The sequence below is a fragment of the Phalacrocorax carbo genome, assembly GCF_963921805.1.
Source record: "Phalacrocorax carbo chromosome W unlocalized genomic scaffold, bPhaCar2.1 SUPER_W_unloc_1, whole genome shotgun sequence".
In the NCBI taxonomy this organism is placed as follows: Eukaryota; Metazoa; Chordata; class Aves; order Suliformes; family Phalacrocoracidae; genus Phalacrocorax; species Phalacrocorax carbo.
Genome location: NW_026990243.1, coordinates 3,011,248 through 3,027,304, shown reverse-complemented (window position 1 = coordinate 3,027,304; position 16,057 = coordinate 3,011,248). Strand labels below are relative to the sequence as shown.

The window sequence follows — 16,057 nt, the reverse complement described above, 5'->3', positions numbered from 1 at the left end:
CATCCTGCACTAAGGCATTGGGACCCCACAAGCCCCTGGAGTTAACTTCAGTGGAGAATATTAGCTGTGGTGAATACTGCTACAGTACTCCTACAAAGTAATCATGTCAGAGTGCTGCTCCTGATGGAGAATTGGTTTTACAGGCTGCTTAAAGTGTTTATAAATGGTAGGCATTATGGAGCTTTAAATCTATATTTGGGCTATAACACTGGTGAGTAGAACACAGATTGAGGATTAGGTGGCTGTATGGTTTCCATATGCTGCCAAAATATTCTGCCTCTTGCATGCTGGAAGGTGTTTTCAGTGAAATCTTTAGAATGCATCTCCTGTTTTTTTCACCTGATATTTCAAACAGCTATGTCTTAGGGGGAGCAGTGTAAGCTTGCCCTGTGCCATCTGTTCGATCTCCTTGTGTCCTCGGGGAAGCATTATTTTCATACCTGAGCTAGTAGAGAGTGCTAAACCCTTCAATTAAATTCCTGTAGTTAACTCAGCTACCACTGGGAACAAAATTTTTTTTTAACCCTAATTTGGCTCTCCTGTGACTAAAGCTCATTTCTATTGCTGTGACAGTATTTGCTATTTGGAGACCAATTTAGTTTTATATGACTTTATTTTTATTTTCCTTGCTTTGCTACATTCTTGAAACCTCTTGACTTGAGATTGTTTTGTACCAGTTTGCAGACTAATCCTGTTTAGCAAGGGAGACTTTTGAACATATAAATACACTAGACTCGGGAAGAATTGAGAAATGCTTCAAGCTCTTGCATGTATCTTTACTGGTACTTGGGGTGTCTGTATCAACAAGCTTGATACTGCTCAGAACATAGCCAGAGTGAGTTGAGCCATCAGACCTCTACCTCAAGCCAGGCTATTATCAACTTTTGTTTCTGTCTTGCAGAATGGAGATGTATGTATTTCAATTCTTCACCCACCTGTAGATGACCCACAGAGTGGAGAGCTACCATCTGAGAGGTGGAACCCTACCCAAAATGTCAGGTAACAGTGTGAATCTGATGTACAGCAGTGACCTCAAAGGTTTGTCATCTGTCTCCAAGACTAAGGCTTTCCCTGTGTTGGGAAAGGTTTGGAGGGGAATTTAAGACTTTGGGGGCTTTAGGTCTTGAATTAGGTGGGGACCAGACTTAAGCTGTCTGAAGTGCTGTGCGTCCTGATGATAGGCTAACAATGTGGAGACTTCTGTCCTGGTCACAGGGTTTCATGCTCTTAAAGCAAATAATCTCAAATGTTCTAGCCTTTTCTAGTTCATGTTATCCTACACTTAGGTTTTTTAACTCCTCCAAGATACCACTAGTGGAAAAGAACACTTGAGTATTCGGGCCCAGTAGGGAGTAACTTTGTACATAATCCTACCTACTGTTTGCCTCCTAGTATTCCTCTTTCCTGTCCTGCAGCATGGTATCTTGAGCAGTTAGCCAGATAGTTTTCTTCCTGCCAAAAAACAACCCCACAAACCCCAAATGATCACTAAGTACCAGAGGCACTCAAGGCTAATCTGTCCATTTTCTGAAACACCAGTGGAATTTCATTCTTGTAATAGGACAATTACAAGTCAATAAAGAACTGATAAAACTCAAGTAGCAGCTGACTGATCTGTGCAGCTGGAGTAGTAAGTGATGTAGTGGAAAAACCTTAAAGTAAGGTACTTCCTGTTCTAACTTTTAAATCTGATTTATTATTCAAATACGGTTAAAATAACTGCCTCTAGATTTTCAGCATATCATATGAGAATTATGCTTGCTTTCAGAGTGATTTGTTAGATGTTGATTCCCCAACTTGAAATCTGTTACTTATTGATAAACCCAGCTAGGGATCTCGGCACACCTGAAGGAGTGCAGTGATTTGAAAAGGGTTGTCTGATAGCTTGACTCTGCTTTCATCTAATTTGGTTTCATGACATTCTTTTCAAAAGAACCTTTGTCAAAGCAAAGGTCTAGCAAGGGGGATTTATTGGATTCTTGACCCTTTGAATAGGATTGTAACACACACATGCTCAAAGTGCTGAACTAGAGCTAACATGGCAGGACACTAGGAATTGCAGCAGTCAGCAAATCATAACTGATGTGCCTCCTGGAGCATGCTACTTCAAGGTTGAAAAGGCTCAAGAGGCATGGTGTGTCTTAGCTGTGTGAAATCATAAAGGGTTGGGAATCTGACTTCCAGAGCTTGAGGTAAATGTTATCCAGTCAATCTGTACCAAGTACAAGTGAATATGAAGCAACCTCTTATAAAGTTCTAGTTCAGATTTAAAAAAAAAAACAAAACAACAAAAGAAGCTTAAATACTTTTTTAAGCAATATATTGCTAAGTTATGTTCACCTGTCCCTCTGCTCACATGGCTATTAAAACTGTTTTTCATACATTTGATATGGTTAGGACTAGGTGACAAGCTTCAACTCATAGTTAGGAAACTGCTTTGGGCATTAATTATTTATATCACATGCACAATTTGAGTATTTCATTATATACAACCCTAAAGATTGACATGAAACTTCTCATGGTGTTAGTTCTCTGATTTCTGCTCTTCTTTACTGTGGTGCAGTTTTTGGTGCTTACGCCCTTGGAACATGTTGGGCTTAAGGGTGACATTTGGGGAGAAAACATTCCTCAGCTGTATCAGCAAGTGGAAATAAAACTTGTCCTTAACTCTTAGCCTGCTGCCAGAATCACCTGTTAGGCTAAGTGCTGATAGAAATGTGCCCTTCTGGGATCCCATCTGGCTTTGCAAGGCTCCAGAGTGTCAGACAGGAGGCAGTAGGGCTGAAGGTGTGGGAGGGGGAGCATGCTTGTTGTAATGACCTGCATGTGTAACCTAGGGCTTCTCTTCAGCTGCTGAATCTTGTAAATCCTGCTGAGTATTGATTGCTTACCACAGATGACTGTGTGGTTGAAGTGTCTGGAGGGGGGGAATGTCATTCTTCAACTTTGAGAGCATGTGTTCTTCCACCTCTAACAGTGTGAAGCATGCTCATTAATTTTTAAAATGCAGTCAATACGGACTTTCCCATCACTCAGTTAGATGAGGCAGGCATAAATAAATATGGCAAATATCCAACAAGATGTGAAGGAATGCAGCTGTGATCTGTGTGGCAGAGAATACTGCTATTCTTGTGTCCCATAAAGCTGAGGAAGTGGTGGCAGGGCTTTAGGGGTTGAGGCTCTCTGATCATTTTAGTTGCCCTTCTCCATATCTCCCCTGGCCTCACCCTGTCTCTTGAGGTGCACAGGCCAGAACTGAGAACAGTATTCAAGATATTGGTACATCTGTATCTTGAAGATATGTGATGCACTGTCTTACTATTGTGTTTCCTGAGGATGTCCATTTTCAGCTGCTTTAGTGCATTGAGCTGGTTGCAGAAACTATCCAGATCTGTATGTTACTATGAGTACAGCCTAAGCTAAAACATCTTACTTTATACTGATGGTGTGGTTTAAGCCCAGCTGGCAACTAAGCCCTACACAGCTGCTCACTCACTCCCCCCACAGTGGGATGGGGGAGAGAGAATCAGAAGAGTAAAAGTTATTAAACTGTCTTTATCAACCCAGGAGTTTCCTAGGTAAAGCAAAAGCAATGTGTGCAAGCAAAGCAAAACAAGGAATTCATTCACTCCTTCCTATGGGCAGGCAGGTGTTCAGCCATCTCCAGGAAAGTAGGGCTTCATCAGGTATAACGGTTATTTGGGAAGGCAAATGCCATCACTCCAAACATCCCTTCCTTCTTCCCCCAGCTTTATATACTGGGTGTGATGTTACATGATATGGACTATCACTTTGGCCAGTTTGAATCTGCTCTCTTAGCTGTGCCCCCTCCCCTCCCAGCTTCTTGTGCACCCGGCAGATCATGGGAAGCTGGAAAAACCCTTGACTAGTACAAGCACTACCCAGCAACAACCAAAACATCGGTGTGTTATCAACATTATTTTCATACTAAGTCCGAAGCACAGCACTAGGCCAGCTGCAGTGAAGAAAACTGACTCTATCCCAGCTAAAACCATGACAAGTCCTCTACTGGCTTCTCTCCTCCCCTGATAAAGGGGTGTAGAGGGACTCACTCTGAAGACAACAACATTGTAAATGCTTTAAAATGAAGTGGCATGGCAGCTGGTGAGCATGCTGTTCCCCAGAATGGGGTGGGGGGATGTAAGAAAGTAGAAGGTGGGCTTGAAATCCCTACTCTTCATGCAAACAACTTGTATGAAACAACATGCTAGAACAACTTTGCCTGAGGGAGAAACAGATCCATGACAGTACTGGAAAGGGTTAGTCTATATCCAGTCTGGTACAGTTTGTATCTGATGCTGAGGATGTCTTCAGTCATATGTGGTTGAACTTTTTTGTGGCTTTATCCCTGTCAGATCCCATGTGCTGGGATCCCTTCCTATTACTGTATTGTTCACCTTGCTTACCCACAGCAGCAGAGTTTGAGTTGGAGGAGACTGTCCAGCTCTTCAGCTACATCACTGCTGATATCTATGTGCTGATTGGAATGAAGAGTGCAGAGCACCTCACCTTTAACAGACAGTTGCCTTGGTGTATTTAAGTAGCTCTGCACTGACTTTGGGGCACTGTAGTGGAAACCAGCTTCTCCTCACTTAGTTGATGGAAGTGTGAGCAGATGCTAAGTTCAGACATGAATTCCTGTCCTTAGCCTTTCCTAGACTTTGCTTGCTCTCCAGTAAAGCAGCTGCTATGATGCTTGAGCTGACATACTGGCTTTAGAGCCTGTTTGCTGAGAATTAAAGGCTTTTAAATTCTTGAGATGAAGTAGAAGATGGTCTGTCTCTCTTCTGCCCATCATTCCAGTCTGACCAGACAGGTTTGGTTTTTTTTCCAGAGCTGCTGTTATTTTTCTTACTCAGTGATACTCCCTAGAGGTATTTAGAAGGGTAGATGTGGTGCTTGAGGATATGGTTTAGTGGAGGACTTGGCAGTGATAGGTTAGCGGTTGGACTCGATGATCTTAAGGGTCTTTTCCAACCTTCACAATTCTATGATATAATTTGGAAAGTAAATTGTGTAAGACTCCTGATAGCTGTGCCAAACACAAGTGAGTTTCTTGAAAGGTTTTGAAACTAAGCATCCAAATTGACCAAGCACTTCCTGGAATTGTATCCCAGATGTATGATCTAGTAGATGTGCTCAGCACATGCTGCTCTGAATGTGCCCCTAAATCAATGTAAGTATTTCTGGGGCTATAATCTCCTTTAATCAAGTTCTGCAAAGCAGTTGTTATGTACTGCTGTATTTCAAGACTATGCCTTGTCTCTTGTTCTTCCCTTCCATTTAAATCAAAAGCTGTTGCCAGCAGGACCACCTCAGATATGTGAAGCTATTGTGGTGGTAGCTATAGCCAGGTGGCTGGGTGTGTAGAGCTGCCTGATGGGACCTGCTATTCAGTTTTGTGCTGGTCATGGCACTGTGTGAGCAGTGAAGGGCTGAATCTCTGAAGTGCAAAGGGTTGTAGGAAATGCACAAGATGGATCTGGGCAAGGGAGGTGGTGTTTGCCCCTGGTAAATGCTATCAGAGCCAGGCAGTTAGCAGCTCTGTGCTGCTGCTTAGAAATTCAGGAAGGCTGGCTGTCTGCTAGGAGTTGTCTGGCTCATGCTGGCTTTGAGTACCAGCAGCCAAATCCTGCTGGGCCCTTGGTGGCTTGCCTGGGTATTGAAAAACATCTGTACTGTCTTCCCCTTACTGTGCTCAAGTGCTGCTACAGCAGCCTTAGTGGCACACAGGCTGAGGAGAGACCTGGCCACAGCTCCAACCTCTTAACATGCTGTGGGGTAGGGAAGGCAGTGCAGCCTCATCTGATGGCCTTGGGTTGTAGTGGTTCTCCCTATACAAGGTAGGCAAAGAGCCTGGCTTTCTGCTGGGAGGCCAGATGTCATGAGGACCAGGCTCACTAAGCAGGTTTCCAACTCTGCATCATCCATGGGTGGTGTGGACAAGCTGAATTCTGGTCTAATGCAAGCTTTGCTTGCTGCCCTGTCACAAGTACATGCACAGTCTGTCAGGTTAGGTCCTTGAGGTTTGTATTGTGTTACCTTCCCTGTGCTGATGGCCAGGGTCTGAAGTTCATAAATATCTGCTCTCATGTGAACTATTATCCTTAGCTATCCTTAATTATCCTTAAGCTTTGACTTTAAACAAGTTTCTGATGCATCATGTAAAGAAGTTGTTGGCATCCAGAATCCACGAATGAGTTAGCTCTGACTCTGCTGTTGTGGTTACCTTTTCAGGACTATCTTACTGAGTGTAATCTCTTTGCTTAATGAGCCCAATACATTCTCTCCTGCCAATGTGGATGCATCAGTCATGTTCAGGAAATGGAGGGACAGTAAAGGAAAAGACAAGGAGTATGCTGAAATCATAAGGTAAGCTTTGCCATGTGTGATGCTGTGCTACTGGTTTCCTGCTTTGAATCCTATGAAACAGGTTGCTTGCAGAATTTGTTGAAACTGGCTTCTTACTGTGGTTGTTCCTTTAGAAATGAATTTTACAGTCTTATTCCAAATTCATGCTTCCAATCCTTCTAGGATTTTCAGCACACAAGTGGTGCAAACTGGGCTGATCTGCCTTTGAATTTTTGGTGTTTGGTGTTTTGTTTTGGGTTTTTTTGAGACTAATCTGGCATGATGCTCTGCAAAACCTATTGGCTGGTAGCAAATACCAGTTAAAAACCCCGATTGCCTCTGAGCGCTGCTTGCATTGCTTGGGATGTGATTCAAACTGACTGCATCCTACTAATTCTGTGCTTAATGCACTCATGAATCATAATCTTGTCCCTCCCATTCAAAGGATTATCAGTGGGATTTGGCAAGTGCTTGCAAAGCTGGGTTTGATTAGCTGGAAGCACTGTTCAGTCTTGACTGTCCTTTGTGGTGAAGTTCATGGTTCATCAGGTGCTGTAGGGACCTGTGGAGTGGTGGATGGGCAGCCTGTACTGCAGTGGGACCATTGTCATGCTTGCCTGGGGCAAAACCACACCTGTATTGACTGTTAGCTAGGTGTGTAAGATATACCCCTGGTTGGAGCTCCACAGGGTAGTCAGTTGCTGGCCTGAGCAGTGCAAAGAGCCTTGCTGGGAGGCTATCTTAGTCCCCTCCAGCTCCATTGGCTTCAGTGGAGCTGGATGTACTCCATAAACGATGTGGCAGACTGAGCAGACGGGTGGGGGTGAAGGGACAGGCTGCTGTCTGCTTGGGAAGCAACATGGGCCAGCAACAGTTCACAGCTTGAGTGCTGCTGGGAGGCAGCAACCAGAGCCTGTCCTGGGGTGATGGGAAATGTTTGTTTCCTGCCATCCCCAGGCAGTGATGGGGTTTCAGTTGCATCTTTGGGTACAGCCATGTGCTCAGACTGTTCTTACCCTCCAGCGGGAGCTCAGAGCTGCCAAATGCTTTGGGGAATTGCAGTTTTGAGCATGCTGGGGTAGAGTCATCAGTGGTGGAGGGTGGCTGAGGATGGTGTCTCTGAACCCACCTCAGTATGTCATCTTAGGAAATCCTTGACCATCCCTTCTGTAACAAATGTAATGAAATTTGCTCTGAGCTCTGGCAGGTCTCTAATGTGGAGTCATGTAGAATAACATATTTCATATGTTGCTGAGAGTGTGTGTGCTGCTAACACCCTTGGAGTGTTCCCAACCCCAGGGCTGCAGGAGCTAAATCTGTTTCTAGTGCTGTTTGTGATGCTTCAGCCAAACATCAGCTCTCCTGAGTCCAAGCTGCCAGGAGGGCTGGGCAGGGACTGGCCAGGAGGTGGGGAGTTGAGCCATGCTGCTCATGGCACACAGCCCTGTTGTTATTGTGTTCTCCCTGCAGGAAACAGGTTCTGGCTACCAAAGCTGAGGCAGAGAAGGATGGTGTGAAGGTCCCCACTACGCTGGCAGAGTACTGCATCAAAACTAAAGTGCCTTCCAATGACAACAGTTCAGATTTGCTTTATGACGACTTGTATGATGACGACATTGACGATGAAGATGATGATGATGAGGATGCCGACTGTTATGATGATGATGATTCTGGCAATGAGGAGTCGTGACCTGTTCCCTCTATGCCCCTGTACTGCCCTGCTGACTCAGGCCAGAAGGGAGCAGCGGTAACCTAGCAGCAGCCCAGCAAAAAAGTGTGTGTGGGGGGTCAAAGACTTTTTTGTCTCCTGCTCTCTCCTGTTGTATGGATCTGTTTGCTCCTTTTTTATGGACCTCTTAGAGACCCTCCATGGAATGTCTGAATTCTTGCATTCTTAACCCTTTCATCACTGTATTATGATTTCTTTTTTAAAAAGAAACTCCTCTTTTCACTTCTCTACAAAATACAGCGAAACAGGTTAGCTCATGTTTAGATTCTTGAATTAAATACAGTCTTGCATTGAGGTGTTTAATGTACTTAAAGCTGGAACAAGCCCATTGGAAGCTGGGTTTTCAGGAGGAGCTCAAGTGCTGCATTTACTGGGAAGGAAAAATAAAATACTCACAAAGCAAATTGCCAAGGTTTAGCTGCTCCATTTACAATAATAGTATGTGTATATTTGTTTATCCTTGTGGTGGTAGCTTTTCCTTTTTAAGGTATGGGGCAGAGTGTAAAGCTACTGTGTGTTGAGCTTGATGGGATGTTACTGAAAGGTACAGTATTCCATTTTGGCCTGCTCAAGTTAAGAAGTAGCTGGCCCCTGGAGCCCCAGAGGGCACAATCAGCTTTGTCTCTGAAAAAGGCTTGTGATATGAACCCTAAAATAAATACTTAACACTTCTTCACATCTGTACAACTGAGCCCTGGGTTGCTATTTTTTCCAGACTAGGTTGGGGTTATAAAAGTTAACTTTAGCTGTGCTGCTGAGATTTGCTGCCCCTTTCCAGAGGGAGGAAAAGAGATGTGCATCCTGCTGCCCAGCAGGCCAGCATTCATCCTGAACTTATTTTTTAACAGGGGGAGAGACAGCCTTCTGCCCCAGTGCTTGCTAGCAACCCTTGCTTCCTGCAGCCCAAGTCTAGTTGCTGGCCTGAGCTGCCTTCTTGTTGCTTATGTAGGTCACGTGTTGGTAAATGCAGCCCTGCTGCAGCTCTACAGTGTTGGCAGAAGTTGAAGCTGCCTTTGGTGCCTACCTGGGGGGGCCAGGCTGTTTCTGCCTGCAGTGGCTGCTGGGGCATGGGGCAGAGTGGATGCATGTGTGCTGGCCTCTTCCCTACCTGGCTGGGGCATGGGTGAGTGTGTGCAGCTCCACAGGTAAGGGGGCTGCAGTGCTTTCAGGCTGGAAGAGAAGGCCAATGTTAGGGTTTGATAGGCTATTGAGCAGCATGCTTCAGCCAGTGTACTGAGCCTGGCCTCCTGCATATTTTTGGGAGATCTTGGTGGAGCTTAGGGCCATCCCTTGCATGCAGGGGTGATTCTGCATGCTCATCTCTGCAGCACCCTCTTCCTTGGTCCCTCAGCACCCTCACCTAGTTGCAGTGTGCTGCTCTTGTTTGGCTGCGGTAGAGCAGCCTGAATTCACCTTTCACATGATCCCTTGATCAGCAGCCAGCTCTTCCCTCCTGTGCTGAGCTCTGGCACCCCCCCCAGGAACAGATCTGAGGTGATGACCCTGCTTGGGCAAGATCTGCCATACCTGGAGGTAGAGAGGCAGTTACCCTGATAAGAGCTGTGGATGTGGGTGTTTTTTAATGCCTGCCTTTTGTATATCTCAGGGTTTTCAATGATATGGCACCAGCTATGGTCCATCTAGTGGTGCTTTGGTGGGAGTAAACGGTGTTCTTTGAGCTGCCTCATGCCCATCCTGTTCCTTGCCCTAGAACAAACCCCCAAGCTGAGCAAAAAAAAGTGTGCTGCCTGGAAGGCAAGGGGGTGAAGACAGGCCTTGGCGTGGGGCTCTGAGGTAAGGAAGGCAGATGATGCATTTTCAAAATGTTGCTTGGCTGGGGTTTGCTGCAGCAGGGACAGCCCCCTGCTACTCTGCCTCAGGGTGGGCTAGTGCTGCATCCCTTTGCCCCCTGCAGAGTAAAGGCAGCCCAAGTGGTGAGACCTTGTCCCACAGTATGAGCAGTAATAGTCTGCTCTCTTGCTTGCATGTTACTGCCTGAACTGCTTCAGCTCATCTTGCCAGCAAGGACTGACTCAGCCCCGGTGCTTTTTGGAGCTGGCAGTGGGACTCCCCTGCATCTAGTGGTGTCCCATCCATCCCCCCCCCAGCATCGCTTGCAGCACTGGTATTGGCAAAGGGGCACCTGGCACTTCTGGCTGCAGGACTGGTCTTGGAGTTGCACCAGGACAGGGACCCCAATCTCCAGCTTGGGGGGGGGGAGAGAAGCTGATGGGGAGTGAAGGAGTGGAGTATGGAGAGGCTGGCTGTGCTGATGATGTGGTTTGAAATTATACTGCATCTTTCAGGCTTTCCCTTGTACTTTTCATCAGCTGCACTCACTACTCTCCAGTGAGCTATAGTTTCAAGCTTGGTGGTATAGGATGCATTATCATGACTCATCTGCTAGTTGTTTTTTTTTTTTAAAAAGCACCCTATTTAGTCTGGGTTAATGGAATAGCACTTAAATTTATTTTCCCTAGTGTCCTGTGCAGTGTCATTTCTTGTTGACTTGCTGGTTTCATTTCTTGAGAGGCAACCTGAAGTGAGTAGCGTTTTGGGGTGTGTGGGTTTTTGCTCCTTTTTTTTTTTTAAAACTACATAAAAAGTGCAGAAAAATATTTACTGGAGCTGTGCATTCTGGGTTTTTTCTTAACCTTTTTTCTCCTGTCTCAGCCAATATTAGCATTTACATGTGCAACTACATGCCCCTTGAACTGCAGTTTGCAACCATTCTGAAACCAGCAGGGTACACTAGATGTTTTAGTAGTTTTTCTTAGTTGAAAGCCCAGATTTGTGGTGTGTTTTTAGTTTTTTTTTAAAAAGTATAATTTACTACTTACTAGAAACAGATGCATTTTTTTGTCTTCCCTTTCAGTAGTTATTTTGTCTTTTCTGCACATCTGTCTACTAATAAAAATGAACTGAAACTCCCTGTACTGTTACTTCCCTGTTAATTGAGCTGGTTTATTTGCATGAGTTATTTAACACTTTGAATAACAGCTATTCACAAGTTCAGTGGTGATCTAGTATCACTGCCTCTAACATTATTAAAAACTAAAGCTGCTGCTTGATGGCTGCCTGCCTGAACTCAAGAATGAATTAATTCAGGGAAGTATTTTGGCAAAAGGCTGGGGGTGCTATGTTGGTATATTTAGGCTTCTAAGAGGATGAGCCATGGCCTCATACAACTGCAGCAGGAATGTAGGACTGGAAACAGAGTTGGGAAGGGCAAAAAAGCCCATCACCTGCTGCTTCACATTTACCTACCTCCTCTGCTGTGATGGGGGAGGAGGCTCAGGAGCATGAGCAATCCCTCTAGCACCTTCACTGCTGCCCTTTGTCATGGTAGAGGCCATGGACCTCATGGGAAAAGAAGGGACTATGAGCACCATGCCAGAGGACACACTAAAGGCAGATCTTGCTGCCCAGGATCCCATCCCTACTGCAGATGCCTGTGAGCTTTCACCTTTGTCATGGTATTCAGCTTCCCCTGCAGCCTCATCTGCTGCTTTTACCCTACCAGTTCAGCTTTTGTTGCAGGAACAGGTGGAAAGGGGGAGGCTATAAAAGCAAAACTGTACCTGGAACTTTTGAAAATGCAGACAAACACCAGTGATAGAATTAAATCTTTATTAGGTGGAGGAAGGGCTAAAAAGAAATGAAACTCCTAAAACATTTACTGCACTGGTGCAGGACAAGAAGGACCAGGAGTTGCCTCCAGGGTCTTTGTTTTAAAGTGAAGTTTCTATCCAATAGCTCTGGCTTTCCTGGGCAAAAAGAGGTACAAGACAGCTTATACTTAAGAAACCACTACATTGTTTTTGCCTCTAATGCTGCAAAGGAGGTTCCAGGACACACTGAGCCATCCAAAGGCTCTTGCTAGGGAAACAAACAAAACCACCCCACTTTATTGTTGTTCAAAAATTGAAAAATAAAGAGGTCATGCTGCAGCCCAGGGCTACAGTGACAAAACTGCCCACAAGAGTTCATCTTCCACAGCAGGATGGAAGAGACAAAAAAGACAGGGAAGGCCCAACACACATTTTTTTTCCCCTTCTTTTTAACATAACAGCTATATTGGGGACTGAAGGCAGATATCAAACCAACAGGACACATCTTGCTTTTTTTTTTAGGGGGATCAGGTCTCCTTATTTGACTGAATTTAGAACTGCATTAACTAAATGGGCTCCAGCCCAAAAAAAATGGTGGCCTGTCTTTGTCAGAGTTACAAAGCTTAAAAAAATAAGGAAGGATGCCCTGGCTGCAGATGGGAGATGAATAATTAGTTTTCCTACAAAGAAAATAAAACAGGCTGCAAAGATGCAGAAAACCACATTTAGGCTCTATTACATTTACAAATACATACATAAATATATTGCATAAAACAGCAAATCAGAGAGGAAGCAGGCAAGTCACACAGAGGACAGCTGGCTGCAGTTCTCCCCACACAGATGTTTGGCTGAGCAGTTGTGTCTTTTCCTAGTAATTCTAGGAATGGGCTTCATATTTTCTTTTTCTTTTCTCTTCCTCTCTTTTCATTTCCTACCCCCTCCCTGGTTTCAGATTTAGTTTGTCCAGTATGGAGAAGTGCCATAGGCAGTTTTGGTAGTCTGAGCCTTTTGCTGCATGGTGCTGGGTTGGTTGCGTTGGCCAGATCCACCCTAGAAATTGGAAAGGAAGGTGACATGGGTGTTAGCTGCCATAGCACCAGCATTCCCAGGAAGACAAGCCTGTCTGTATATCAGCAGAAGAGCTGCCACCCCCAGAGACAGCCCTGACAACCACCAACACAGCAATGCTTCCCCAGAGTGATGCCCCCCCCAAATGGATCCATTTCTGCTCTGCAACATCTCCATGTCTCACAATCCAGGACAAATGGCCACAGCAACATCAAACAGGAACATGGGGATGCACCATCCAAGACAGGTTCAAGCACAAGGAAGGAGAAGAGCAGGACTGGGGACAGCAAAGGAGCTCTCAAGGTAAATGGAAGTGGTGCACCAGCCAAGGTTACCACACATTTGGAGAGAGAAGTAATTTCCTATTTCTGGACTCAAGGCTTCTGCTTTTTCAGAGAACATTTATAGTGAGGAGAAGAAACACATGGGTTGGTGAAACCAAATCAGAACTAACATGCAACCTGCAAGGGGATGCTTGATTTTTTCCCCCAGAGTTACAGTACAAGTGCTCGCATACTGCTCTCCTGCTGCAGCCAGGGGACAGCAGTGCCTGCCTCAGCTTCACACCTCACAGCCCATCTCTCCACACCCCACATCAGGATAGCCTCTTCACAGAATCAAAGGCCATCTGAGGCTGACAGGGACCTCAAGGTATCTTATCTAATCCCTCTGCTCAAGCAGGGCCACCTAGAGCCAGTTGCCCAGGACCATGTCCAGACAGCTTTTGAACATCCCCAAGGAAGGAGACTCCCCAACCTCCCTGGGCAACCTGTTCCAGTACTTGGTCACCTTCACAGTAAAAAAGTCTTTCCTTATGATCAGACAGAACCTCCTCTGTTTCAATTTGTGCCCATTGCCTCTGGTCCTGTCACTGGGCACCACTGACAAGAGCCTGGCTCCATCTTCTTTGCACCCTCCCTTCAGGTATTTATATACACTGATGAGATCTCCCCTGAGCCTTTTCTTTTCTAGGCTAAACAGTCCCAGGTGTCTCAGCCTTTCCTCATAGGAGAGATGCTCCAGTCCTTTCATCATCTTTGTGGCCCTGCACTGGACTCCCTCCAGTATGTCCAGTCTCTCTTGTACTGGGTAGCCCAGAACTGGACACAGGACTCCAGGTGTGGCCTCACCAGTGCTGAGTAGAGGGGAAGGATCACCTCCCTTGCCCTGCTGGCAACACTCCTAATGCAGCCCAGGATACCATTAGCTGCCTTTGCTACACGGGCACGTTGCTGGCTCATGTTCAGCATGGTGTCCACCAGGATCCCCAGGGCCTTTTCTGCCAAGCTGCTCTGGCCCCCAGCACATATTGGTGCATAGGGTTGTTCCTCCCCAGGGCAGGACTTTGCACTTTCCCCTTGCCGAACTTCATGAGGCTCTCTCTCCAAGCTGGTCAACAGCATGGAGTCTGTCAGTCTGCATTCACTGTCAAGGCCCTTTCCCAATGAGCAAAGCAAAAACCAGAAGGGAGCAAAAAAAACCCCAAGCCTCTGCTGGGATGCAAGTAGGAGCAATCTTCCCTCAGGCACGCTGTAGATGTGGAAGGGGCCAACTCACCTGCCCATCTTGCTGGAGATGGTGATGCAGCATCTGGGAATGAGGCTGCTGATGCGCTGGCAGGATATGGAGAAATGGGGCTGGAGCATAACCTGGGGCAGCACCAGGGTTCAGGGGCCCAGTCGATCCAAGAGCAGAGGGCAGGCTGAAAGGAGGTGGTGTGCCAGTGTGGAATCCCTGCTTGTCAAATGTCTGCACAGGAAGCGAGTAGGACAGCATCAGAGACCAGTGTGAGCAGCCCCAGTGACCAGACAAGAACAGTGGCCCAAACACACATCACCTGAACCTTTCATCAACCCCATGAGCAAATCAAGTTACACCTGCAAGCACTTCAGCAGATGAGTTTCAGCTCCTGTTCTCACCCATACTTCTGCACTAATGCCTCCAACATGTTATTTTTTTATTTCCACAGCTACTGTGCTTTTTTCCCCAACCTCTTTTTACTCAGTGGGACATGGGATGGCAGCAGCTGCCTGAAATCAGTCCTTTACTCATTATTGCAGGGGCTCAGGCTGGAATTACTCTACCTACCCAGGGTGGCCCAACAAAAACACAATAACAACTTGCAATAAGATTTTCCTCTCCCTGACCAAAGCTTGACCCCTAATGATAGGCATGTATCTGAGAGCTTGCTTCCTACCTGTAAGCATGGATCACAGCCAGATGCTGAATCCCCCAGCTGAAGGTGCAAGGATGGGAAGACAAGAGCTGGACGTAAGCTCACTGCACACCACAGCTTGTCAAAGCTCTTTCTACTTTCCCTGGGAAGCTGTATGCTGAGCAACAGCCACAGGAGAGTATGGGATAGGGACCCTTGGGTGTTAGGGGTGGGCATTACTGACTGGTCTTCTCTGATGAAAGGCAAACTACCTCTCAACTCACCTGCTTTGGAGGCTATTTTGACTAAAAAACATTAGTCCATCACACTTCATTTACACCCAGGACACAGCATGCATGGGGCAGTGTAGAGTGCTGTGCCTATGCCAGCAGCTGCCATCAGGAGCTGACATGGCAGAAGCGGTGGGACAGAGGGTGAGACTCCTCTCCAACAGCCAGCATAAGAAATGCCACAGCCTGCTGTCCCTGAGACCAACTGGCCTGGAAATGGCCCCAGCCACCAGCACTCTCCAGGGGAGCCATCAGCCTGGCCTCAGGCCACAGGGGAGGAGGGTTCAACATTGCTCACCTGAGTCTTGTTATAGACTGAGCCACTGATATCAGGCACACCTGTGTTACTTGAGGTCACAGAAACACCTGGGGGGAAGGGAAAAGCCACCAACAATGAGAAAGTCAACCACTGCCCAGCATGAGCCCCACACTTTGCTCCCAGCACCTCTGGCGGCCTCAGTGGATGCACCTTTGTCCACAGCTGCTGCATCACATGTCCTGCTGATGCCTCCACCGGCCAGCCCAGTGGGGTTCTCTGTGCTGTCAGACCCACAGCACCCCACATAGAAACAAAGGGCTTGGTTCCTCACTCCTGCTGCAAAGCAGGAAACCAGCCCACATCCACAACCCAGCAGTTACCACTTGGATTCAAATGCACTTCAACAGGCAGCAGCTGTCTGCACCGAACAATCATTTAAGCTCATGAAAAGCCAGCTTTCCCCTAGGATTAGGGATGCATTTGGCTCTACTGCAGCATTCAAGAGCTTTCCAGTAGTGCACTGAGCAATGAGACTCAGCATCTGCTTACACATTTGAGCCCATGTCCTTTTAC

The 16,057-nt window shown here is 46.4% G+C and overlaps 2 protein-coding genes across 14 annotated transcripts in view; one reads left to right on the top strand and one right to left on the bottom strand.

Moving 5' to 3' along the window:
• LOC135310804 (ubiquitin-conjugating enzyme E2 R2-like) overlaps positions 1 to 11,033 on the top strand; it is a 41,264-nt gene extending 30,231 nt beyond the window's left edge. For both annotated transcript variants that reach the window (XM_064439789.1, XM_064439788.1), the window contains 3 exons: positions 902 to 999; positions 6,259 to 6,393; positions 7,843 to 11,033. In XM_064439789.1, coding sequence (XP_064295859.1) covers positions 902 to 999; positions 6,259 to 6,393; positions 7,843 to 8,062 — 453 coding nt within the window. In that variant the 3' untranslated portion in view covers positions 8,063 to 11,033. The remainder of the gene's footprint in view (positions 1 to 901; positions 1,000 to 6,258; positions 6,394 to 7,842) is intronic.
• A 684-nt stretch (positions 11,034 to 11,717) lies between these two features.
• Positions 11,718 to 16,057, bottom strand: part of LOC135310790 (ubiquitin-associated protein 2-like) — a 99,147-nt gene continuing 94,807 nt past the window's right edge. For all 12 annotated transcript variants that reach the window (XM_064439757.1, XM_064439759.1, XM_064439760.1 and 9 more), the window contains 3 exons: positions 15,524 to 15,591; positions 14,338 to 14,529; positions 11,718 to 12,762 (listed from right to left, as the gene is read on the bottom strand). In XM_064439757.1, the coding sequence (XP_064295827.1) occupies positions 12,667 to 12,762; positions 14,338 to 14,529; positions 15,524 to 15,591 (356 nt within the window). In that variant the 3' untranslated portion in view covers positions 11,718 to 12,666. The remainder of the gene's footprint in view (positions 12,763 to 14,337; positions 14,530 to 15,523; positions 15,592 to 16,057) is intronic.